Source organism: Panthera onca, chromosome B1 (genome assembly GCF_046562875.1).
Source record: "Panthera onca isolate mPanOnc1 chromosome B1, mPanOnc1 haplotype 2, whole genome shotgun sequence".
Classification (NCBI taxonomy): Eukaryota; Metazoa; Chordata; class Mammalia; order Carnivora; family Felidae; genus Panthera; species Panthera onca.
Window position 1 is genome coordinate 56,103,190 of NC_138342.1, and position 26,119 is coordinate 56,129,308.

At 35.8% G+C, this 26,119-nt stretch overlaps 1 protein-coding gene across 1 annotated transcript; it reads right to left on the reverse strand.

Moving 5' to 3' along the window:
• Positions 1 to 23,671, reverse strand: SULT1B1 (sulfotransferase family 1B member 1). The gene is made up of 8 exons (XM_078446057.2): positions 23,483 to 23,671; positions 16,541 to 16,743; positions 15,900 to 16,028; positions 12,619 to 12,716; positions 10,554 to 10,680; positions 9,840 to 9,934; positions 6,025 to 6,205; positions 1 to 1,721 (listed from the first exon to the last, which is right to left on the reverse strand). The coding sequence occupies exons 2-8, from the start codon at positions 16,686 to 16,688 to the stop codon at positions 1,609 to 1,611; spliced, it is 891 nt and encodes a 296-aa protein (XP_078302183.2). The 5' UTR covers positions 16,689 to 16,743; positions 23,483 to 23,671; the 3' UTR covers positions 1 to 1,608.
• Between the last annotated feature and the right edge of the window lie 2,448 nt (positions 23,672 to 26,119).

The window sequence follows — 26,119 nt, forward strand, 5'->3', positions numbered from 1 at the left end:
TTCAGAAAGACACATTTTTTATTCAAAAATATACCATATAATCCAAAGCATGTATCACATTAACTGATTAATAAAGATAATAAATCAAATAGATCTGTGATCGGCTTTACTTTTGTGTTGTTAAGCATATTCTAGAAAGCTGAAACTAGTTCACCACATCCCTAGGTATTCAAGATTAACTACTACTAAACATATTTCTAAGGAACATACAAAAATAATTTCTAATACATATTATAATAAAACTATCAAAACAACTATTTCCAAAATCATGTATATATATCACTCCCAGGAGATTTGCAGTTGCCATTAGATAAACAGTTTGCTGGGGCTAGGGAGGAGAGAAGTTACATGCCTGAGGCTCTATTCCCACTTCAGAGGCTGATGGCAGCCATTTGCCTATGAAGGCAAAACACCATCACCCAAATTACTGTAGCTGTCTCAGTCGTGGCTCAGCTCCAGAACTCTTCTCCAGAACAAATAAGACCCAGGACATTCTCACCAAGCATGAGTTTGGGAGGTTGGGCCTGGCATGCAATTTGTCACATGCCGATATTATCGCAGATAAAAGATCTTGCTGCACATGGAGATATAGATGAGTACGTCTAAGGCAAAGCTGGCGTTGAGAAACAAATGTCCCAAGGAAGCATTTTATCAAAGAGCCCAAGCTGATGGGCATGGGTGTTGGATGGTACACAGAAGGGAAATGGGGTAAGAAGGGCATAGTGGAAATTCAGAACAGAGTCTCCCTTTGGTACCAGTTTGATAAATGCCACACACACGCACCAAAAAAAAAAAAAAAAAAAAAATCACAAAATGAAGTAACTGAAATTCCTGAATGTTGCCCAGAGCATGGCAATAGACAATTCTCAGCCTTGCAGTAGAGACTGTTGAGGTTGGGGAGGACTTTGCACAGGAAGCAGGTTGCTGCCTCTCTCCAGGCTCTCAGAGCAGAGCTACAGTTCCCATGGAAGGGTCTTAGGGAGACCAGTATAGGCCTTTCACCTATGGAGACCCAGAAATTGGATCCTCATCAATTAAAAATTTGTATGCTTAGAAATTAGGTATAGGAACAACATTTCTGAAATCTGAACCACATCATCTGGGACATGAACTATGTTATCCAAATAGTGACACTGTGAGAAGATGATCTATGACCCAGGAAACAACTTGAAACCTGGAAGACAGCAATGGAACACAGTGTCCTGAGTCAAATTTTCAACAAAGGGAAGCTGGGGCAGAGCTAAAAAATATAGTTTCAGGGTGCAAATAGGACTTCTTGGACCATGTTAATAGGGAGGGGAACAGAATTCTCAGCCACAATATGTAGAGATTGAGTAGGATAATGTACTTTGCGGTTCATACTAGTCTAGGAAAAGGCAGGAAGATCCTACAAAAAGGTAACAATTGGCCCTAACTTTAGGGAATTTGGAAGCTCAGAGTCAGGAGTGAAACTGAGACCTGATTAATGACGCTAAAAAAAAAAAATCCATTTTAAAAGCACATTTTCTCCTTTATAAGTCCATTTGACTGCCCAAGTAAACTCATAACTGCCCATTTTAACAAATTACAGCTCAGTTCTTCCTCCTTCAGATTGGCAGTGTAGGCTCTTTAAATCTCTGTGCGGAACTGAAGTGCAGTTCCAGACATTTCCTTCTTGTAAATGGCATCAAATTTCTCATTTTGGGCCACTGTGAAGTAATTCTTCCAGTCACCTGCAGTCCCTAAAAATAAATAAGAAAACATGAAGGAGTAATATATTTCCAGTATGAGGGAAAAGCTAATGTATACTAAAAGAAAAGGTTAGAAAAGAAAAACTTTCCTTGTATTTGAATATTTTAAAATGTCAGTTCTCTTTTATCGGTAATTCCTTCCATCTAAAAAGGTGGCTTATAACTAAACAGAACCTGAATTTTTTTTGAAGTATAATTGACATCCAATATTAGACTCGTTTCAGCATACAATATAGTGGTTCGACATTTCTATCCATTAAGAAATGATCAACATGATAAATGAAGTTATCATGTTATTACAATATAATTCACATTCCCTATGTTGTACTCTGCATCCCTGTGACTTATTTATTTCATAACCAGAAGTTTGTTCCTCTTAATCCCCTTCATTTATTTCGCCTATTCCCCCACTCCCCTCCCCTCTGGCAACCATCAGTTTGTTCTTTTATTTATGAGTCTGTTTCTGCTTTGTTTTGTTTAATATTTATTTTTTTTAAATTTCACAATAAGTGAAATTGTATGGTATTTGTCTTTCTCTGTCTGACTTGTTGCACGTAGCATAATACCTTCTAGGTCCATCCATGTTGTTGCAAATGGCAAGATTTTATTTTATTTTTTATGGCAAGTAGAATTCCATTGTACATATAAACCACATCTCCTTTATCCCTTCCTCTATTGCTGAACACTTACATTTCTTCTATATCTTAGCTATTGTAAATAATGGTGAAATGAACATAGGGGTGCATATATCTTCTCAAATATATGGTGGTTATATTTTTAATTTTTTTAAAAAAAATTTGTTTTAACGTTTATTTATTTTTGAGACAGAGAGAGACACAGCATGAACGGGGGAGGGGCAGAGAGAGGGAGACACAGAATCGGAAGCAGGCTCCAGGCTCCGAGCCATCAGCCCAGAGCCCGACGCGGGGCTCGAACTCGCGAACTGCGAGATCGTGACCTGAGCTGAAGTCGGACGCTCAACCGACTGAGCCACCCAGGCACCCATTTAATTTTATTTTTAATTTTAACCTCCACACTGTTTTCTGCAGTGGCTACAATTTACATCCCAACAACAGTGTACAAGGTGTTCCCTTTTTTCCACATCCTCGTCAGCACTTGTTATTTCTTGTCTTTTTGATACTAGCCATTCCAACAAGTGTAAGGTGATATCTCATTGTGGTTTTGATTGACTTTTAAAGAATCATTCTGAAACTGATTAATTTTCTTGTCAAAATTTACAGGCTGTACAATAGTTTCCTGAACGAGATTCTTTTAGTGTTTCTGTTTGTCATGGGTCATAAGGTTACTACTGGGCATTGGATCAATGGTCAGGGCAGATTTTATCTCATGAATTAGTTTTGGAAACTATACAAAGGACTGGTCATCAGCAAAAACAATCCATGAACTAGAAAGTTGATAAGTATAATTTCCCATGAATTTATAAATGAAGATGGCATGACACCTGGAGGATCCCTGCTTTCCTGAGTTCATTAGACTTCTACTGTATTTGAAGTTTAGATGAAAAGAATAGCATTTAAAATCAAATATATAACATCTCTGAACCATTTTTACAAAACTTTTGGAATACAAATTTACATTTATTTCTTATACTTGGATGCTTGTAAATATTTATTTGGAAAATAAATTAATTTTTAAAATTTTTTAAAAGTTTAACGTTTTTGAGAGACAGAGAAAGAGCATGAGCAGGGGAGGGGTAGAGACAGAGGGGGTCACATATTCTGAAGCAGGCTCCAGGCTCCAAGCTGTCAGCACAGAGCCTGACGTCGGGCTTGAACTCACAAACTGTGAGATCATGACCTGAGCTGGAGTCAGACGCTTAATCGACTGAGTCACCCAGGCGCCCCCCAAAATAAATAAATTTTTAATGTACTACAAATGTGCTTGGAGACAAACATCTACTTTTGCTATTTTATAAAATATGAAGTATGTCCTATTGAATTGCAAGCTACATTAACTCATGATGACTTGATGAAGATTTCAAATCCTTTTATTGAAAAACATCCCCGTAAACAAGGTTTTTCCCTGGTTATTATACTTTGTGTTCTATGGTCACTCACTATGCTCTCTAGGGTTAAGAGCTCTTTGAAATGCAAGAGTAGTGTATATTTGGAACAGTACATCTGTAAAGATGCCATTAAAAATAAAAAGCACGGATTAAACAATAAAGAGTTATATATAAAGTATTCCAATGATCTTGTATTTTGAGTATTAATTATATAATATACATAAACACATTTGCTTCACAAGAGTAAGGGAAGTATAAATTTTTTTGACAACATAAATGCTGGTCGAAGCCCAGATTTTTCTGTTTTATTGCGATTGGGGACACAAGCATGAACATTGTAGATCATCTATCCTCTCCGTACTACTTTTACTATTTTATACTATGTAACTAAAGTATGACCTTGACTTAGACAACATGGCATCCTTCAAGACTGAGTGCGCCTGGCCCTTTGTTTATACATCAATCTGAACCCTGTTTAACATCCATTTACATGCATGCCTCTTGCATTGCATTATAAGCCTCTTAAAGCAGATGCATGTGTCATTCATCCAAGCATGTTCTAGAGAATACATGCTGCATTCAGGTGTTCACGAAGAGTGTTTCCTATACGCAAATTAATGAATAAATAAGGATTCTTTAAGTGTCTCTTGAGTGCATGAATGAATAAGTGGATAAACTATTTAGACTAATAAGACTTGTTACTTTTTAATGTATTATTTATGGTCAGAAAAAACATTCCAAATGTTTACATGTCATTTACCATAATCCTCCACCAAAATTTATGACACAGAGCTTGTTACTTTCTCCATATTTTCAGTGATATAGCCAGACCTTTGGCAGATTGATTCAATGTATTCAAAGTCATAGATTCAGGGAGTGGAATAACCTGGATAAACACCAGATCAATCTGCCCTCAGAGAATATGTTTTTTGTTTTTTTTTTTTTTACCACTTCCAGAGAAGATGTAAAGACTGACTCTCCCATTAGACCAGCATGCACTCTTTTCTGTTTGAAGGTGGAGAAACACAGAATCCAGTTATGGAACTTATTTCATCTACCTCAATACTCTAATGAGATATCATGAGGTGGTACCAATTTTCATATGGCTGGGAATAAAACTCTCTTGGAAGTTACATTCAGATAATCCGACAAAATGACAATTTGCCTTATTTAGTAAAGGAGCATTCTTTTCGGATTTTTTTTTTCCTTTCTGCCAGCAAAATGTGTGTATGTGTGCATGAGTCTTTGTTTAGACACCACTTACAATGAAAATTTTACTTTCTAGAGGTTAGGTTTGAAAAGTTAAATGTAATGCTTTTGAAAATAAAAAATAATTTGAAAACACCAACACTATTTGCTATTTTAATAACTAATAGAGAAAAATGTTTTAGAAAACAATTTAACCATGTAAGTCTTTGAAAATAAAGGGTTTTCAGCCACATGTTCATATGCACAGTACATTTTAGGGTTGTGTTTACTTCCTAGCACACTAACTGTAATTTTACCCCTTTCCCTCCCACTTCAATAAAGAATATTGAAAATAGAAGGTGACGTTATTAGGTGGATAACTTCTCAAATTTGTTTGTTAATAATTTGTTAAATGCATTATTTTTATCACTAATAAAACATCTTTTGACACAAATCCTGTACAAGAAGCCACAAGCTAAAAGATTTGCTTCAGTGGAATCAATAGTGAATGCCATATTCCTCTCTTGTCATCTTTTTAATTTAAATTTAGATTCCATGTTTCCTATAATTCAGATGGTATTTTTAGGGAACAGAATCTTCCCATAGGGTAAAAAAAAGTCCTTTCTCCTGGTGAATCCTTAACAAAGTGACCTCCGTTTTCTAAGTGATATGGGGTAGATGGTTCTGTATTGAGTGACGTTAACCAATTACTGAGGAAGAGAGGGAGGCCTATGCCTATTTAGGTAAAGATTCAAGATTTAAGAATAAAAATTTTGGAATGACTCACATGAGAACTGACAAAACTAGTCCCATTTAGTAGCAGAGTAAATAGGAGAAGAAATACGCATCAAATACCCAAGGTATTCAGATAACAGGTTTATAAGCATTATTTCCTCTGGTAATTTCTAATCTAGTTCAGCAACTTTTTGTGGCAGGTATTTTTAATGTCCTTATATTACAGATAAAGAAATTGGTGCCCAAACTGGCTAAGTAACTTGTTAGAGATCACAAAGTTAATCCTCATTTCAGAGTAATTCATAAGAAAGTGAAAAGGGAAATTAAATTCAGCAAAATACTTACCTTTACGCATAAAAGAGGATTTGCTGTGATCCATCACTGTACTTGGTATATGTGTGTAATTCACCAGAGGGTTGTCTTTCATCATTTCAAATGAGGTGTGATGGATGATCTTATCCAAGACCTCATCATTCAAATTCTTCTCTAGAAATCTTATAATCTTCTTGACTTCCTGCTTTGGATTCTATCAGTGGGTAAAGAGAGACATACCCAAGAAAATGGTAAACACATCATTAACATAATGTGAAAACTGTAATATTTATAATTTGTTTTCTTAAGTCTTGGTTCTGAATATTCAATCCACATTTTGTTGGGTCATCAATGTTTTTTAAAATTAATCATGAAAATGAAAAAATCAATAATTTATGTTTGGGAAAAATAGGCTAGAAATATTTTGTTTATTCTAAATTTCATATTATATTAGTTTATATCAAAAGTAAAATAAGAACAAAGCTTGGCTAAATAGTAACAATATATGGAGGAAAAAAAGCAGCTATTTTAAGTCAAGTTGTAATCAGATTTGAACAGTGAAAGTTTAGGGACCCAGTATTATTTTTTTATTCTTCCTGGCTTTATTTATTTGTTCGTAATCGAAATTCCTTTCTTTTTTTTATTTTTATTTAAAAAAATTTTTAAATGTTTATTTATTTTTGAGAGAGAGAGTGAGCTGGGGAGGGGCAGAGAGAAAGGGAGACAGAATCTGAAGCAGGCTACAGGCTGTGAGCTGTCAGCGCAGAGCCTGACAGGGGGCTCGAACCCACAAAATGTGAGATCATGACCTGAGCCGAAGTCCGACTCTTGACTGAGCCACCCAGGCACCCCATCCTTTCTTGTTTTTAATAACAATATTTAAAAACAAAAATAATAAATTCATGAACAACTTCAAGTATGTTTGCCTTAGAGTCTTTATACCTTCAACCTTGCTTGGATATAAACTATCAAAAATAAACTCCCATGAAAGCGCAAAGATATCAAAACTTAAGTTATTCATGAATAATTGAGGATAAAAAGAACAAAATTTGATAAACGGATCACTTTCCGGATTCTAATGACATAAACTTAATATTTGTAAATTTAAGGAAGCTAAACTAAACTCTATATGGGTATGTCTAGAAATACTTTGAGAAGGTGATAGCTAAGCTGAGTTGAAAAAGGGAGTCAGAATTTACCATGATGTGTGGTCTGCTGAGGTGTTGGAGAGTGCATTTCCAGTAGAGAAAACAGTCAAAACTTTTGGGGGTATAGGGTCTCATAATATGTTGAAGGAAGAAAAAAAAGGAAAGAGGTTGAAGTTTGGTCTGAGTTGTTCATAGGAGTGAGAGAGGGCTTTAAAACTGGAAAGATAAATTGGGGTAAAACTGAGAAAGTCCTTGGATGTCCTGCTGAAGGATTTGTACTTTATCTCTTATGCAGGGAAGCAACAGCATTTAATAATATGTCATTAACTGTATGTGTGTTCATGTACACACATACGTACATTTTGGCAGGGAGTTCCCTACAAGGGAAGGTCTGCCAATGTCTTATATGTCAGACAATGAGAACAGAAAGAGATGACTAATTAAGGGATGCTTGGAAGAAGTAAAAGGTCAGAAATGATGATAATGGAAACAGGGCCAAAGAAAAGTTAATAGTGGTGCTAGGAAAACCACAGATGGACAGACAAATAGAAAACAGTTTCTATTAGGGATTCAAAGTGTTTGGAGAATAATCTGGCCACTGCCTAAATATCAATGAGCATGTTAATTTATAGCGCAGTTCAAGTGAAAGCGGGGAGCTGGCTCCTACAGAATCTCCTTCTGCTGTATTACTCTGTCACCTCATTGGTTAAGAATTTATGCAGATGCTCATAAACCTGATGTAAATTACTGGACCTCTCTCTGAATTTTATTACTGATATGCAATTATAATTTTGTTCTATTGTTGATAGAATAAACTTCATATACATTGTCTAAAAATGACTGGTATGACAGGAGAAAAAGATCATCTATTAGCACTATGATTGTAGCACGTTTGAGTGGAATTAAAAATATGCTTATATTCATATAAGATATAAGATATGCTTATAAAGCTGATTGGGTCGGACCATAAATCAGTATGAACAAGTGGGTTTGAATAACACATTTTAGCTAAATAAGGAGATACATGGTTGACACAAAAATGTCATGTAGAGGACAACATGCTGTCAGACTCAGAATTTGGATACCAGCCCGGCCCAGAAAATGTACTTCCCCATCCCTATGGAGAAAAAGGACTATATTCAGAAGCTAAAATTGATCCTTTCATAAAGTTATTAAGGGCTATGCTGGGTCTAGGAAGTGAAGAAACATAGAACAGAAGGACAATTTTCTCTCTTATGAATTCATGACTTAACTCTGGCTAATCAAACATTCATGGGATAGTGTCACTTTTTAAAAGTGTTCTCATAATACCACTTCAGTTTCACAGCTGCATATTACCAGCAAATTGAAATAAATTGCCTCAAGCCCTGTGTAAGTGGACAATAGTAAAGCTTAGACCATGAATTCTCTATGGGCTGCAAACAGATGTGATGGAAGATGGGAGCCTGGGCAGAGCAGAAAAATTCAAAGGACTCTTTTGGTTAAAATGTGAGAAGTACCCTGAGGCATTTTCAGAAATACTTGGATCAAGGGAAATTTTACATGAGGCAGGATTTCTGTTATAACAAGTAAAATTGGTGTCTCTAAAAAGCTTGTTATTACTGCTCATTCATTTATTTATTCATTCAAATAATCAATTATCCATACAAGTTATCATATGAGTCCCTCCGTATATGTAAGGTGCTATATTATGTACTGTGAATGCAGCCATGAAAATGATAGCTATTGTACCTTCCATTATGAATCTGAAAGGCTAAAATGTATTCTCATTTTTATGTCCAGGCTTTTCAAATAGAGAAACTTGGTTTCCACATATTTCTCTGGTGTGTGTGTGTGTGTGTGCGCGTGTGTGTGTGTGTGTGTTTGCCTAATTTAAGTAAAATAGCCTCAGAGTAGGGCTGGAACTATGCAGTATTTGAAGTAATAGTAGTTCATACAGGAGACTACATGAATGCTTATGACTCTCCAAACTAAGAGGGATATAGTAAGAGAGTAAAGGAGAGGGGTACTTTTCAGAGTTATAATAGACAGGTCATATGAACCAATGAGATGCTCACAATAGAGTGGAACCATATCCACTATATGGAAGCCAATGAAGACAATATATTTTCAAACTTGAAAATTAATGGACAAATGACATCGTTAACCAAAGAGAGAATAAAAGGAGAAAAGGCTTACGCGTTGGAGAGAGAGAGAAGCAAAATGAGTTTAGTTTTGAATGTGTTAAATTTGAGGGTCATTTTAATTAAAGCATGCATCTGAATTAGGGTGGAAGTTAAAATGGGGTTTTGGGGGATCATTAGCACATAAATAGTTTTGGCAACAGTGGGCATGGGTATGATCACGAAAATGTAGCAAGCAGCTTAAAAAACAAAACAAAACAAAACAAAATTAAGTGATAGAGATCCACAGGAAAACCAGAAGAGTATGATAACTTGTTAAATGTAGGAAAGAATTTCAAAAAGAAAAGGTGCTCAAAATAAACAATGGTGAAAAAGTATGAGAAGATAAAAATGTCATGGATTCACCACTAGAAGTCACTAATGATCTTAGAAAGATTTGAGTAAGCAGGCATGGAGAAGAGGCAAAATAATCGTAACATTTTTTTAGTCCATAGATTAAGTTGAAAATATATATTACCCCTTGGCCCCAACCCTTTGGATGTAGTGGGGGAATTATCCAGAATGAATTTCTATTTACCTCTTTCATATCTTCATAGTGCAAGAAAAGTATTGGGTGTTCTTCCTTTTTCTTCCACCAGCTCTTAACATGATTAAACCAGGAACCATAGGCCACTAATTCCAGAAAAAACAGTCTATTACCATAAGCATTCATCAGATTAAAGATTTGTTTCTAAACAATAAGCCAAATTGTACAAATGTTTTGTGGAATTTAGTAATCAAGGGAACTGAATATATAAGGCCAATTAAAAATAAATAATTATGAATGTACAATTAGATTTTAAAAATAGAAAGTACAAAGTAAATGTAAATTTCAAATGAAAGTGCTTTGAGCTCCAGTGGGTTTTACTTAGCCTCAGGTGGAAGAAAACTATCCTACTAAGTACTCATATTAATTATTTGTCTAAGTACTATTTATGTATAACAGATCTAACTAAAGATATGGGCATGTTAAGCAATTTCTATCATAAGCAGGAAATGAGAATGGATTCCTAACAACTGAAAAGACATTGGAGAAAATTTTCATCAAGCCAATGTAAAACACCAAATCTACTTATTGATGTCATAGTGTGATATTAGATATAATTGATCTAAGTTTTTTAAATGCTATTTAAATATACTTGTTACTGACTTTGAAAAGTGTTTTGATAAGAAAAGCCATACCAGTAACGCTTATTAGTATTATTAAAAATAAAAAAAATTATGTATTAATTTCAAGCCGAAGCCTACCTACCATTTCCAGTCATGAACTTCTCCAGGTATTCTTGCCAGGTGCCAGGAACAGGTTGCAAATTATTCATTAAGTCAAAATGGTAATACGAAACTGCAACATCCTTGGCATTTCGAGCCATATAAATCATCTGCAGGAAAAAAAAAAAGGAAGGAAACCACATGGATTTGAAATCCATGGAAATTAATAACAGGAAAACACTAGGGCAAATTAATGAAACAAAAAGCTGGTTCTTTTTAAAAATCACAAAATTAATAAACATCTAGCAAGGCTAATAAAAAAGAGAAGGCACAACTAATATTAAGGAAAAAAACAGGCCGTATCACAACAAATCTTACAGCCATTAAAATTATAAGAGTATGAAAAGATGTTACACATCATATGTCATCAGGGAAATGAAAATTAAAGTGACAATGAGATATCACTCCATACTTATTAGAATGACCAATATCCAGAAAGCTGACACCAAATCCTGATGAGGATGTGGAGTCAGTGACAGGAACTCTCATTCACTGCTGGTGGGATTGAAAAATGGTACTGCTACTTTGGAAGACACTTCGGCAGTTTCTTATAAAGCTAAACAATACTCTTACCTGCAAGCCAGCAATTGCACTACGTGGTATCTACCCAAAGTTGAAAAATAAGGCCCACACAAAAACCTGCAAGTGGATACCCAGAGCAGCTGTATTCATAATTACCAAAATGTGGAAGGAACCAAGATGTCTTTTAGTAGGTGAATGAGCGAACTGGAGTATATCCAGACAATGGAATATTATTTGGCACTAAAATGAAATGAGCTATCAAGCCATAAAAAGATATGGAAGAACCTTAGATGCATATTACTAAGTGAAAGAATACAATGTGGAAAAGCCACAAACTGTATGATTCTGACTATATGACATTTTAGAAAAGGTAAAACCATGGAGGCAATAAAAAAGATCAGTTGTTGCCAGGTTGGGAGGAGAAGGGGATGAACAGGTGGTGTATGGAAGGTTTTTAGGGCAGTGAAACTACCCCATATGATACTATAATGGTATATATATGTATGTCATTATACCTTTGTCCCAATCCATAGAATGTACAACACCAAGAGTGAACCCTAACGTAAACTATGAACTTTGGGTGATAATGATGCGTCAATGTAGGTTCATCGGTTGTAACAAATGTCCCACTCTGGTGGGAGCTGTTGAAACTAGGTAGCTATGCATGTGTAGGGGCAAGGGATATATGGGAAGTCTCTTTCCCTTCCACTCAATTTTGCTGTGAACCTACAATTGCTCTAAAATAAAGTAGCTATAAAAACACAGTCTGTTCAAAGAAAGAATAAGAAGAGAATTATAAAACACTTTTCATTACAAAACTCAACAACTTAGAATTCCTCACACATCACAAACCAGTAAAAATCAGTGAGGTTGAAATAGATACTCAGAATAGCCCCACAATTATTGAAGAAATTGAATTTCAAATTTAAAACTTCCCCAGAATCAAATATTCAGGCACAAATGTTTTACTGGAGAATTTTACCAAATAATCAAATAAGAACTCACATCTTTATGTTGAGTTTTGGGAGTAGGCCAGAACATCTAGAGACCGCTGGGGAATAACAGTAGCAATACTGTCCTGAGATGGGGATCCTGTTGCTACCTGTCTTTGGCAAATTTGAATACATAGGTTTAGATTGAAATATATGTATTTTTTATTTAACCACTTTCTTATGTAGCTCAGTTCTCATAGTGACAAGTAAACAAAACATTTGAGCAATCACTATTTGTGTGATTAAAACAATAAGGTCACATTAAAAAATTGACTTGTAGGGGAACCTGGGAGGCTCAGGCAGTTAAGTGACCGACTCTTGGTTTTGACTCAAGTCATGATCTCACAGTTTCGTGAGTTTGAGCCCCACATCAGGCTCTGTGCTGATAGCGTGGAGCCTACATGGGATTCTCTCTCTCCCTCTCTCTCTTTTCCTCCCCCACTCACACCATCTCTGTCTCTCTCAAGAATAAATAAATACATTAGTTAATTAATTAATTAATTAAAAATTTTTGGCTTGCAATGTGGAATATACCTTGCAGTTGTTCTCCCAGAAAGACTTAGGAAGGAGATCAATTGGTAGATGTGTCTTCACAAGCCGGGGTGAGGGATTCTTCTCTAATTGTTCTATTCCTGGGAAAATTTAGTTTGGTATAGAGATACATTAAAATCTTCAAGGAGCCTGCATTTCCTGATTTTCTACAACCTGGTAAAATATTTTTGAGCAGTATATAATGCTGCTAGATTTTAAACCAATCACAGATTTTATTTATCTGGATTCTAAGAGGCAATATTGCATCATGGTTAAAGGCATAGTTCTGAGGTGTTGGAATCCTAAGTCTGTCACTGAACTCATCATGAGACATTTGAAAATATGTTAGTCTCTATGTTTCATTTTCTCCACCTCCAAAACGAGGGGTGATAGCATTGGATTTAGCAATTTGGAGTTTTATCATACCTTGCATTATTATAAATAATTACAAAAATATTTTCTGTATCTCAAAGAGATATCAATAACTAGTAATTCTCACATCAGCTATTATGGTTTAGACAATGTTATTTCTGTAGAGCATCTGCTGTTGCACCTACGTTTTTATTATTTCCTTTATGTGTCATATGTATATATATGCAAAATGAAAATGTTGTGTAATTTTTAGGTGTTAGCTGGACTCACTAAAGTCATACAACTAATATGTGGGAAACCTGGCTTCAAGTCTTTGTATAAGGGATATGTGAATTTCCCTGAGATGGAAAATATCCATTTATTTTGTATACTCAGAGCTAGAAAGATCCCAGCACCCTGTATCTCACTACTTAAGCGACTTTGGTCAGTCTGAAGTCACTTCTGGGGTAAAGGCACACTCAGAGAATTCCTGACATAGACTAGGAAAGGCTGGGCCTATACTTTTAACTTACTATTCTTTTAATGCACCCAGTGGCTTTACCATATCCTAGATATATCTGTTAATGATGCTATTTTCTGTTCAGTCACCAACACTTAAAATCTCAATTATTGTTGTCTCCTCCTTCAGGTTTCATATCCAATAAAAAAGTCCTTTGCATTTTTTCACAATATTACTTATACCCGGTCTAACCTCTAGATTACCTGTTAATCCTACATTATCTTCCCACCTTTTGCATACAAGGCACACCTGCTCAAAATTGCAGCTGACTTATTCAAAACAATCTTATGCTTCAGTTGTTTACAAAAAGTTATTACATATGCTAAAAAGCCACTGCATCTCTATTAAAACATCCTTTTAAAATGTTCTGTGTAAGGTTTATTTTTGTTTCATAGTTTATTACTTGTCTATTTACTTATTGTCAGTTCCCATGCCTCTTCCTCATTCCCACCCCAAACACACACACTCTAATGGAGATCCCACAAGAGCAGAGATCTAGCTTGCTTTGTTTACCAATGAATGTTCTGTAGAGAAAAATGTATGGCACATAGTTGTATTAGGAAGAATCTCTTAATTTTAATGTGGATAGGCTTGGCCAACTTAGGAAACAAAGATCAAGAATCTTAGTTAAATTTGAATTTCATGTAAACAACAGACATCTTTTAGTGTAAGTATCCTCCGTCTAATATTTGGGATATACTTATGCTAAATAAAAGAGCTATTTATCTGAATTTAAGATTAAATGTGGTATCTTGAATTTTATCTGGAAACATTAGTTATACACCTACAAAATTCATCAAGTATTTCATTATGCTAATACTGACCTGATAGTGACAGTCACCTTACAAAGCATATAGAAATGAGAAATCATAATCTTCCATAACTCATTATTCCTCAATGCCCATGACATGAACTCTTATGTTTGTTTCTCTTATGAAGTTTTTCCCATAGCTGTTGTTCCTTTTCACTCCCTAACTTCCTTAAAAGATTTCTCAACCTCAAGGTTGTAATTGTTTTACCACATAAGGTCCTTCAAATGAACCCTTTATTGCACAAATGTGAATGTAGGGAATATGTAATGACATCACACATATTCATATTCAGGCTCCAGAGTCCATTTGAGTGTCATTTTACCCTCTATTACCTGCTGAACCTCACCTACTCACTCTCTGGTGATGCTACAAGGCTTCACTCCCTACTCTTAACCCCCATCTGCCATTAGTCATACCTGAGTCTCCCACCCTGATTATTCTGATTCTATTGCTTTTACATTTCATACTTCTTTATGGCTTTGGAGTCTGATCTCACTCTTGAACTCACTTTGTTTGCTTATCCCAGAATAACTCTTTTAGCACAAAGATTCAGCATTTGCTCTGACTTCAGGCAACCACACAGAAGGAATGACACCTTCCCTATTGGTTCTTCTCTGCTTGTGGAAGTAACTAACTCTGGTAGGATACAGAATTTGGATTCTGCTCTTTAAATTGATATAAACATTCACCACCATACTTCTGTCTTTCTACCCCAGGTTTCCAGCAGCATTAGAGAGCTAGGTCTCACTTCTTAAGCCCTTCTCACTTGCCCACAGGACATCATACTCCTGATCCTCTCTTAGATCACTGAGCATTTCTTGAAAACTGCAAGCCCTTCTTTCCCCCTTTCATTGTTGTTTAATCCCTGGACTGTACCAAGGTCTTTTCTGCATCTAGGACTTCATACCTACTATTTCATCACCTGAAATGTGTTTTCTCCAACTATGTGCATGACTTTATGTCTCATTTCAAAGTAGAGTTCCCTAAATATCTGAGCTAAAATAAACTCTCTTTTATAGAGCCCTATTCTTTGGATACATGAGCCTAATAATATTCACATATTATTATTTACTTTTTTAATAACAGTATTACTGTAAACTCCTTGGGAATAGGGCATTGAATTTACTAATCATTGTATAGCCCATAGCACAGTGCATAATTCTTTAGAAGCATTCAAAAAATATTTGTGGAATGAAAATGAATTGTATTAATAATAAATTTTGTGTTTGAGAGGCATTGGTACTTTACTTATTTAACTACAGCAATATCCTAAATTATGAGCTTATTAATCCAATCTATAAGATTTTATACAACAAAAGTAAAAAAAAAAAAAAAAGATAAGGAACATTTTTTATGTTATCAACCAAATTTTTAGTTGTTTTCTACAACAAAATTCTTTCATCTTAGGCTATCATACCTGGATATGCAATGTATTAAACTACAGTTTCTCTATATGTATTGGTGATTGTACTGCTTGCAAACTTCCATTTTATGGCACCAAATTGACTCCATTTTCTTTGAATGGAAAATGCAAATATAATATTTAATGTGTTGTATAAATAATACTACCAAAATATAATTCCCAGCTGGTTTACAATTACCTGAAGTTCTTAGTCCAGGGACGGCCATTTCCAACATTGGAACTCTAACTGTTATAAAATCCCGCTTACATTTTTCAACATCTCCATTATTTACAACCATGTCCACAATTTCACTAACCCAAGTGGTACCTGCATTGAAAGGCAACATTTTGTGTAACTATTATGGAATCTGGAGGGAAAAAGTACCTACAGGGAGTTTGCCATCTTACTGCATTCTATTAGATACTTAATTCTTCTTTCTGTGTCCCAAATGCTCATCCAAAATATATTCAAAGTCGATGGCCAGACTGACTGACAGGAATAATAATTTTATTTAGGATGATAATGATTTTATTCATTTATTTTTTAAAGTTTATTTACTTTGAGAGAGAGAGAGAGAGAGAGAGAGAGTACAAGCAGGGGAGGGGCAGAGAGAGAGGGAGAGAGAATCCCAAGCAGTCTCTGCACTGTCAGCATGGAGCCTGATGCAGGGTTCAAACCCACAAACCACAAGATCATGACCTGAGTCAAAACCAAGAGTTGACGCTTAACCAACTGAACCACCCAGGCACCTTTAGGATGATAATGATTTTGTAGAGAAGCTGATTTTCAGGAAACAAAGGCTAACGTCAGATATGTATTTGTCAGGCTATAAAACTCACCTGATTTGGGGTAAGTGGCTATCACGATGTCATCGGGTCTGCTGTGGAACTGTTCAATCTTTTCCCAGTTGTTTGTAAATGCATAGACCATGGGACAGCCATGAATCATCTTCAGGTTTTTTCTCATGATGTCGTTTGGGGAAGTCATTTTTATACCAGGTTGTACAAATTCTTAAGATATTGCTATTTTCTGACAATCCAGTCTTGGGAGAATAAAGAAAATAAAAATTAGAAGTTGAGTAACTAATGTTATTCTTAAGACACTGTTAGTTGATACAGAGTGAAATTGGCCTTTAACACACTCACTGTTCAGAGATCTAAATACAAAGGGCATTTTTGTGGGTGTAAAGCTGTAGATTGCAAGAGCAGCAACTGGCCCAGTGACAAGCAGGACAAAGGTCTTTACTGGAAGCCTTGGAAACAAATGAAACAGCACATCTTACAACTGGAAATCAGATTTTACAGAAATATGCCAAGAATTATCTGGACTTAGGGCAAAATAAATCTAACACTCATCATTACACTTCAGTTGTACCTCATTTTTCCTTGTAGGAAATCCATCATCTTTCTTACCTTTGTTCTTCTGTACATAACACCTCTGCCTTTTTGGTCTGCTTCTAAGATTTTCTTTTTTATTTATTTTTTTGAGTATAGTTGACACACAATGTTACATTATTTGCAGGTATACAACATAATGATTCAACTTCTCTGTACTTATCTATGCTCCCCACAAATGTAGCTACCAGCTATCACTGTAGAATGCTATTAAAATGTCATGGACTATATTCTCTATGCTGGGCCTTATATCCTTGTGACTACGATTTTCTTTTTTTCTATCACTGGTTTTGAGCAATTGAATGATGATATGCCTTGGTATGGTTATTTTCACAGGGAGTATATGTGCGTGTGTGTGTGTGTGTGTGTGTGTGTGTGTGTGCATGTTTTAGATTTATTGATCTTCTTGGAATTATGGGTTTATAGTCATTATTTCTCTTGTTCTTCCTTCTGAAACCTCAGGCCACGTAAAGTTATTCATAGCTCACTGATGCTTTATTCATTTTAAAAAATTCTTTTCTCTCCTCGTGTTTCATTTTATTTATCTATTTATTTTGAGAAACAGAAAGCATGAGCAGGGGAGGGGCAGAGAGAGAGGGAGACAAAGACTCCCAAGAAGGCTCCATGCCTTCACCACAGAGTCCCATGCAAGGCTCTATCTCACAAACCGTGAGATCATGACTTGAGCTGAAATCAACAGTCCGATGTTTAACTGACCAAGCCACCCAAGCACCCCTGTGTTTCATTTTAAATAACATCTATTGCTATGCCTTCATGGTCATTGACCTTTTCTTCTGCAATGTGGAGTCGATGTTAATGCCACTTATTGCTTTTTTATCTCAGACATAGTTTTCATCTCCAGAATATCATTTTGGAAATGATTATACTTTTGTTATCTCAATTTCTTGAGCATATTGAATACAGTTAAAATGATTGTTTTAAGGCCATAATTTGCTAATTCTAACATCATATTAGTTCTAGGTAGTTTTCAATTGAATAAATTTTTTATTATTTTTTTTTTTGTCTGCTTCTTTGTATGCCTTGTTTTTGTTTTGTTTTGGTTTTGTTTTGTTTTGTTTTGTTTTGTTTTGTTTTGTTTTTGGATGTCTGCTCTTATCTCCTTGTGGCCTGGGGATTCCTTCAAGGCAGTCATCTGGAAATCACAGGGCTCAATTTTTTTCCTGTTACTCCATCTTGCTTAGGAGCTATGATGGTTAACTTTATTGATCAACTTGAGTGTAGCATGAGATGACCAGCTATTTGCTTAAATATCATTCTGAGTATTTCTGTGAGGGTGTTTTTGGATGACATTAATATTTAAATTGGTATATTGAATAAAGCAGATTGCCCTTCTTAAAGTTGAAAGCCTGAATAAAACAAAAAGACTGGCCCTCCCCCAACTAAGAGCGAATGCTTCTTGCCCGACAATCTTTGAACTGTGACATCAGCCTTTTTCCTGTCCTCACACTGGAACTAAAACATTTACTTTTCCTGAGTCTGGTAACGGACAGCTTTCAAGCTAAAACACTATCAGCTCTCCTGGTTCTTATGCCTTCTCCAGTCTCAGACTGGAATTAAATCATCAGCTATTCTGGATCTCCAATTTGCCAATTTATCCTGCAGATCTTGGGACTTGTCTGCCTGTAAAACCTCATAAACCAATTAGGTATAATAAATCTCTTTATATGTATGTGTGTGGGTGTGTGTGTGTACATAATGTACATATAAAAAATTCCTTAGTAAACTGTTTGATGTAACTATCCTAATCCTAATCATACTAACAATACTAACTCCAAATTAGAATCTCATTGCTCTGTTAAGTCTTCAAAAAAATTTGAATCCTAGGACCATATTATATTATTATTCTCTCTTCTCCAGAGAAACAGAACCAATATTTTAAATATATAATGTATATCTTAATATATATTAAATTATATATAAAATATGAATTATATATATTATTAAAATTAATATGTTATATATATAAATTATTTATATATAATAAAAATATATTTATACATATTTGGAGAGAGAGAGAGAATTCATTATGAAGGATTGGCTCATGCAATTATAAAGACTGACAAGTTCCAGGACATGTAGATGGCAAACTGAGACTCAGGATAACCAATGGTTTAGTTCCAATCTGAAGGCCAGCAAGCTTGAGACCCAAAAACAACCAACGCTTCAGTTTGAGTGTGAAGGCACAAAAAAAAAAAACTGATGTCTCAGCTCCAAGGCATTCAGGTTGTATGAATTGTCCCTGACTCCCTGGAAGAGGAAGTCTTTTTGTTCTATTTAGGCTTTCAACTAATTGGATAAGGCACATTCACATTAGAAAGGGAAATCTGCTTTATTCAGTCTACCAGTTTAAATGTTAGCCTCATCCAGAAATACCCTCACAGACCTAGTATAATGTTGCCCAAATATCTGGGCTCCCTGTGGCCCAATTAAGTTGACACATAAAATTGATCATCGCAGAGAGTTACTAAACTTTGTTGAAGGTTTTTTTTTTTAAGTATATTTATTTATTTTGAGAGAGTGTAAGTACGTGCATGCAGGTATGGGTAAAGAGAGGGAGAGAGAAAGAATCCCAAGCAGGCTCCACACTGTCAGTACAGAACCTGATATAGGGGCAGAACTCAGGAACCGTGAGATCATGACCTGTGCCAAAGTTGGACGCTTAGCTGACTGAGCCACCCAGATGCCCCTTTGCACTGAACTTTGTAAATAAAACTCTAGCTTTGCTTTTACTACTGTTTCTCATTTTACAACTCTCTCACCCCGCATCCCCACAGAATGTAAAAATCCTAGAAATGGAAGGAAATGTAAAACATAGAAGTTATAGGACCCTTGGAGCCTATTGTTCCATTTATTTTTGAGACTCTTGTAATAAAAAAATAATACATAGTATATATTACACATGAATAGAGTTTGAATTAGCAATCTGAATTATATAGTATCTTAGAAGAACTCTTATTGTCGCTAGCAAAATAACTATAACTAGACTTCAAAGATTGCCAACTAGAGGTTCTTAAATGGATTGATATATACATACTTATATATAATTTTTATCATGTAAATATTTTGTAAATGATTTAGTGATTCCAAAATTCCTTGAAGGAACTTTAAACAATGATGAAGCTTTCAATATTTACTTGTATAATTACACACACAAAATCACTAATTTAAAAGCTACCTGCTGCTTAAACTGTTATGCCTAAAATTAATTTGTATAGCAAGAAGTATGTTTTTGATTAGGAAAAACTTGTTAATACAATAGCCTGGTGTTTTAGAGGTAATTCTTCCACACATCCCTGAAAAATAGTCTAGAAGAGAGAAATCTGGACAAAGATTTCTTCATTTTACATTATAAGACATGTATTATATATCGTAATTTTATATCTTATAATTAATAGGTATGCACACAAAATTAGTGTGTCTTTTTGTCTCCCCAGTAAAAGTTGTTACTAAATCATGGGCTTGTCTTTAAATATATGGTATCTTGGGGTGCCTGGGTGGCTCAGTCGGTTGAGCGACCAACTTCAGCTCAGGTCATGATCTCATGGTTTATGAGTTCCAGCCCTGTGTTGGGCTCTGTACTGACAGCTCAGAGCCTGGAGCCTCTTCAGATTCTGTGTCTCCCCCTCTCTCTGCCCCTCCCCCACTCATGCTCTGTCTCTCTGTGTCTCAGAAATAAATAAACATTAAAAAAAATTTAAATACACGGCATCTTATGCTAGGAAAACAGTAAAAATAATCAGGATTTTTCATCTTTATTACTGCGCATAAAGGAGCTGGGTCCTTTGGAGGCCTGAAGAACAGTATAATGATGGAAAAGCAGAGGTTTAGTATAAGTAGACACATGAATTTAAGGCAGATGAGATCCTAAGATGAGATGCCGATAAAAGCTGAGTGACCAGGGCATTTTAAGAAAACTATATTAAATATTCCATATTAATTTGTTGCCTTCTCTATGCTTCTCAATCATCTTCTATTTGGTGGTAAATATTTGGTTGCCTTAGCAGTCCCTTGTTAGTGCAGGAACAGAGTCTAGTAGAAGAAATTCTCCAGCATGAATTACTGTGGAATACGTCAGCAGCCCCAAGAAGGGAACAAATAATGTGGTTGGTCAAGAACCCAGCAGAAGCAGGAAGTAGAAAGGAGTGAAATAGATTCGATAAGCTCTGTACTTGGAGTGAAGTAGATATTGAGTGAACTGAATGAGTGAATGATTAAAGCTGCATGTCCCACTTAGATAGAATCTTCTAAGATCTTGGGGGTAGTGATACTTCCTAATTTGGATATACAGGCAGGAATGAGTGACAGCAGAAGGCAACATAATATATTTGGATATTAGACCTGAGTTTCACATAATAAATGAAACCGTTTTCCCTAAAACGTTTTGTTCCACTAATTTATTAGCCAATTATTTCTGCCCAGATTTTATAAAGGTAACTTTTGATCCCAAATATCATTCGAATGCTTATATATTTTGAATTAATTGAGGAAAGTAAGTAAGGCTCTCTTTTTCTTCTTTGGTTCCACAATACAAAATTCAGTAGCACTATAACCCCGCTACCAGCTCTTATTATGCATATAGATTATTATGGGAAAGCAAATAAATACTGAGGACACAGCACCCCCAATTTTGTACTGTCTGCTACAAATCATGTGGACAAATTCGTTCCCCACTCGGTGGGTGGTTAATGTTATTTCATACGTTTATAATATCATTCCTGGGTCCATTCATGTCTTCACTCATTCTTTTTCATTAAATCATTCATTTTGATTCATTTGTTCTATTTTTTAAAATATTTATGTAATCAATTCACAATTGCTATTCAAATACAGTTCATGTACAAGCACCATGTACTATCGGCATCACCTAAGAGCTTGTTAGAACTGTAGCATCTCAGGCCTCAACATAGAATCAAATTTATATTTCAACAAAGTTAAATTGTAATTTGTATGCACAAGGTAATTTGTATGCACAGTAAAATGTGTAAAGCATGACTTTAAACCACTTTTAATCTACTCTCTAACAATATAGGGTAGATATAAATGATATATCAAACTGAATTCACGTCTTCTAGAAAACAAATTGTATCGACTGTGCTACCCACCCCAATGGTGAGTCTCACTTTCATTCTGTGGAAGAGATTAAGTATCAAGTGCAGAGAATCTGCTCAAAAACATACCACAAGTGAGTGGCAACCAGAAACAGACTTTGATTTATCTCATCCAAATGAGGGTGTTCATAATTTGTAAGGAAATTTTTCTCTGACAAAGCAGACTTGCCTCTGACCAAAACCTTAAGCTATTAATGCTGCAGAAATGTTGTCAGAGAAGCATGTATATGAGTAACGATGAAAATAAAGCAGCTGATTCTGAATACATACTCGTCACATCTGGAAAGTGGGTGTAACCAATTCAGGAATCTAGGAGTAGTAGTCCTGAATTGCACTGCCTTTGTGTGACCCACGGATAATGATGAATTCAGAATTACAGGGGGAGATGGATGCAGACGGGGTCAGGTTGGAAGACATAACGTAACTAATGTCACTGAGCCTGATACCCTGGAAGGTGGTTTATGAATGATATTTAAAATTATAAAAATTAGTTTATAAACATCTTTTAAATCCTATCAGAAAGTGACATACAATTTTATGTGGTTATATATGATAGTTTACATGACATGATAGGTCTTCCTACTTGAGCAATAGGGAGAAAATTACAATATCTAGATTAGTTTTTAAAAAGATCAATGGTAGGGGCTCCCAGATGGCTCAGTTGGTTGAACATCTGACTCTTGATTTAGACTCAGGTCATGATCTCAGGGTCATGGGATTGAGTCCTGCCTTGGCTCTGAGCTGGGCATGAGCCTGATAAAGATTCTCCCCTCACCCCCTTCTGTCTCTCTCTCTCTCTCTCTCTCTCTCTCTTCCTCTTGCCCTTCTCCTCTCCTCACCCATGTGCTATCTCTCTATCTCTCTCTGTCTCTCAAGAAAAAAAAAAACTGAGATAATTGACATTAAAACTGAACGGTTCTTTTAATGAGAAAAGAATATTTGTTTCCATTTGTTTCACCCTAATGAAATCCAACTTTATTCCCCTATGAGGCATGCAGTTTCATAAGAAGACCCCCAAACCTGGCATGCTTCAGAAAAGTCCAACTGACCCTAGAAAAAGAAATGTGATCACGGAAAGCCCAAGAGATTGTGCACAGCATCAACAACAATACTGAGTTTCCTGTGGGAAAACTGGAATTAGGCAACAGCATTTAAATTGCAAACATGTGTTCAAAATGGAAATCACTAAAGAAGCCCAATGTTTTATGGCTGCAGGACAAAAACTTCAAGGCAAGAAATTTTAAAAAGCAAATTTTACCTCACGATTTAATCTCCTTTTTCAGTGTTTATTTTCAGTCAGTGGTGCTGGCACTGAAAAGAACCCTGGGGGCTGATGGTAGTCCCAGGATGGCAGGGCGAGGGAAGCCTGGGGAGGCTCACTTCTGAAGCCAGGACAAAAGCAAGTTCAGGATTGGCTCTGCATATAGTAGTCAGTGACTTTACAGGCAGTTAAGATATAAAAAGTTTGAACTACACACACATTCACACACACAGAGGCGGGCACTTCTGTTTCAACAGCTGACAGAACCAGGAAGCAGAGAAGGAAATGGATCAGGGTGGTGACCAGAAGTAAGCACAGTCAGATTGCCTGGATTTGAAGGTTTCCACAGGGTTTCACAGGGTCTGAGAGAAATGCCTAGGGAAAAATCTGAAGCATCAGTGTATGTAAGCCTGTTGCTCCTCTTATAAGAATGTTTTCTAACATTTTTTTTTTAAATGCTTATTTATTCTCGAGAGATAGAGACAGAGCATGAGCAGGGGAGGGGCAGAGAGAGACACAGAATCCAAAGCAGGCTCCAGGCTCTGAGCTGTCAGCACAGAGCCCGACGTGGGGCTCGAACCCGTGGACTGCGAGATCATGACCGAGCTGAAGTTGGACACCTAACCGACTGAGCCACCCAGGCGTCCCATAATAATTTTGATTATGATGAAAAGCCATTGTGTGTTTGTGTGTGTGCTTCATCTAAAAGCAAGTGTAAACGTAAGTTTACAATATCGCAGAAAGGGCAAACATATACAAACATTTACTGACAATGAAATAATTTCGGGAAGCAGAAACAGGGTAGAACTGATGGTTTCTGTCACTCTAATTTCTACAACTTCTCAACATTTTATTTTTATATGCTGAGTCACTATACACAAAGAAAGATTAAACAAGAAGCTATGTGTGGAAGGGAAGAAACTTTGCCCCAGAAATAGGCTCCTGTTCTCTACCCTTATCTCAACCACTCCGTAAGATTTGCTTATAGTCTGCTTGCTGTAATCAATCCTTTAGTTAAGGCCACTTAACAAGATAGATCCAGCTATAACTGCCAAGCCCTTGTCCTGGAGATTATACCTATGTAGTTCTGGGAAATCAAACAGCCTAGAAGGAAACTAGCACATTCCTTAAGACCCTCCATTTTACTTACAGATTGTTAAGGACATTTTATAATTTTTTTCTTTTTTTCTTTTAGAAAGAGAGACAGAGAGAGAAAGAGAAGGTGGGGAGGGGCAGAGGGAGAGAGGGGCATTTATATTTGGGCCTAGTCATGATCACCAAACTAGTAGAAATGATATTTTAATTTTTTAGAGATATTTTTATAAACACCTGGATTCTCAAAATATTATAATGCCAAATATGGAAGTTAAATTGGTTGGAAGTTTTAATCTGATATGTATTATTTTCCAGTTTGATTCAGCCAAATTTCTGAAAAAGACTCAACTTGCTGAGTCATATCCCAATACAATGGTATTTCAACCGATTGAAATAGATTGTAGACAATTTTGTCCTTATATTTGTTACTTTAAAGACATTTCTTTTAATTTTAAAATACATATTATGTAGAAATAAAATTTTACATAGGTTTTAAAATGAAATATAATATTTTAAGGAAATTTTATTTTTGATTTGGGTTCTACTTCTGAACCTGTCTGCTTTCCCCTCCCCACACTTAGGATCACATTTACCTTTGTCTTTTGTTAAAGATCCTCAACATTAGCTTTGAGAAGGGATGACAAGTCTGGAGTAGCAAAAGCAAATGTCTACGAATAGGGTGACCTATAATTTATCATCCAAACCAAGACACTTTGGAGACAAAGGTAAGACTGAATAATTATGTGGAACAAAGGTATAAACTGAGTCTCTCCCAGACAAACTGGAAAAATGAATCACCCATACATTAATAGACAATTTATTATTTTTTTTAAATTATTTTTTTATTTTAAAGAGAGAGAGAGTGCAAGTGGAGGAGAGGGGCAGAGGGGGTCAGAGACAGGGAGAGAGAGAGAGAGAGAGACAGAGAAACAGAAAGAAAGAGAAAGAGAGAGAGAATCATAAGCAGGCTCCATGCTCAGTGCAGAGCTCAACACAGGGCTCCATCCCATGACTGTGAAATTATGACCTGAGCCAAAATCAAGAGTCAGACTATCAACTGACTGAGCCACCCTGGCGCCCCTCATAGACAACTTATGAAATAGCTTGAGATTAAGATAAACAACAATTCACGAAAGATAGTACTTTGTCTCTGTAGTGGGTGAGTAATGTGATGATGATGCGAGATCCAGCGTATCTTGCCATGCAGAAAACGAGGGCAAAATTTTTAGAGATCTGGATTCTTTTTGTAAAAGTGTCCGAATGCTAAATGTTCAAGTATGGACAACTAACCCCACGCACCAATTAAAATCAACATAAACACTTTTGTATGACACATGGCAAAGAGTGCAATTTGCAAAGTTTGGCACTAGGTGTTAATTTCAGAAAAACTCTATTCAAATGTGTATGGATTGCCTGGCAACTACATTATCAATGAACTCATCAAACTCTAATCAGTATATACTAAGTCAACAGTAACCTAAGTCAGAGATTCTTAAATAAGAAGCAAATATTGGAGGACTTCATAAAACACAGATTCTT

Excerpts from the sequence above, each read along its gene's own strand:
- SULT1B1 (XM_078446057.2), bottom strand. The coding sequence starts at position 16,688 with ATGACTTCCCCAAACGACATCATGAGAAAAAACCTGAAGATGATTCAT. Across the intron at positions 12,717-15,899 it reads CCCTGGACTAAGAACTTCAG|GAATAGAACAATTAGAGAAG; the intron begins GTAATTGTAAAC and ends AAATTTTCCCAG. Across the intron at positions 9,935-10,553 it reads GAAGTTCATGACTGGAAATG|TGGCCTATGGTTCCTGGTTT; the intron begins GTAGGTAGGCTT and ends TTCTGGAATTAG.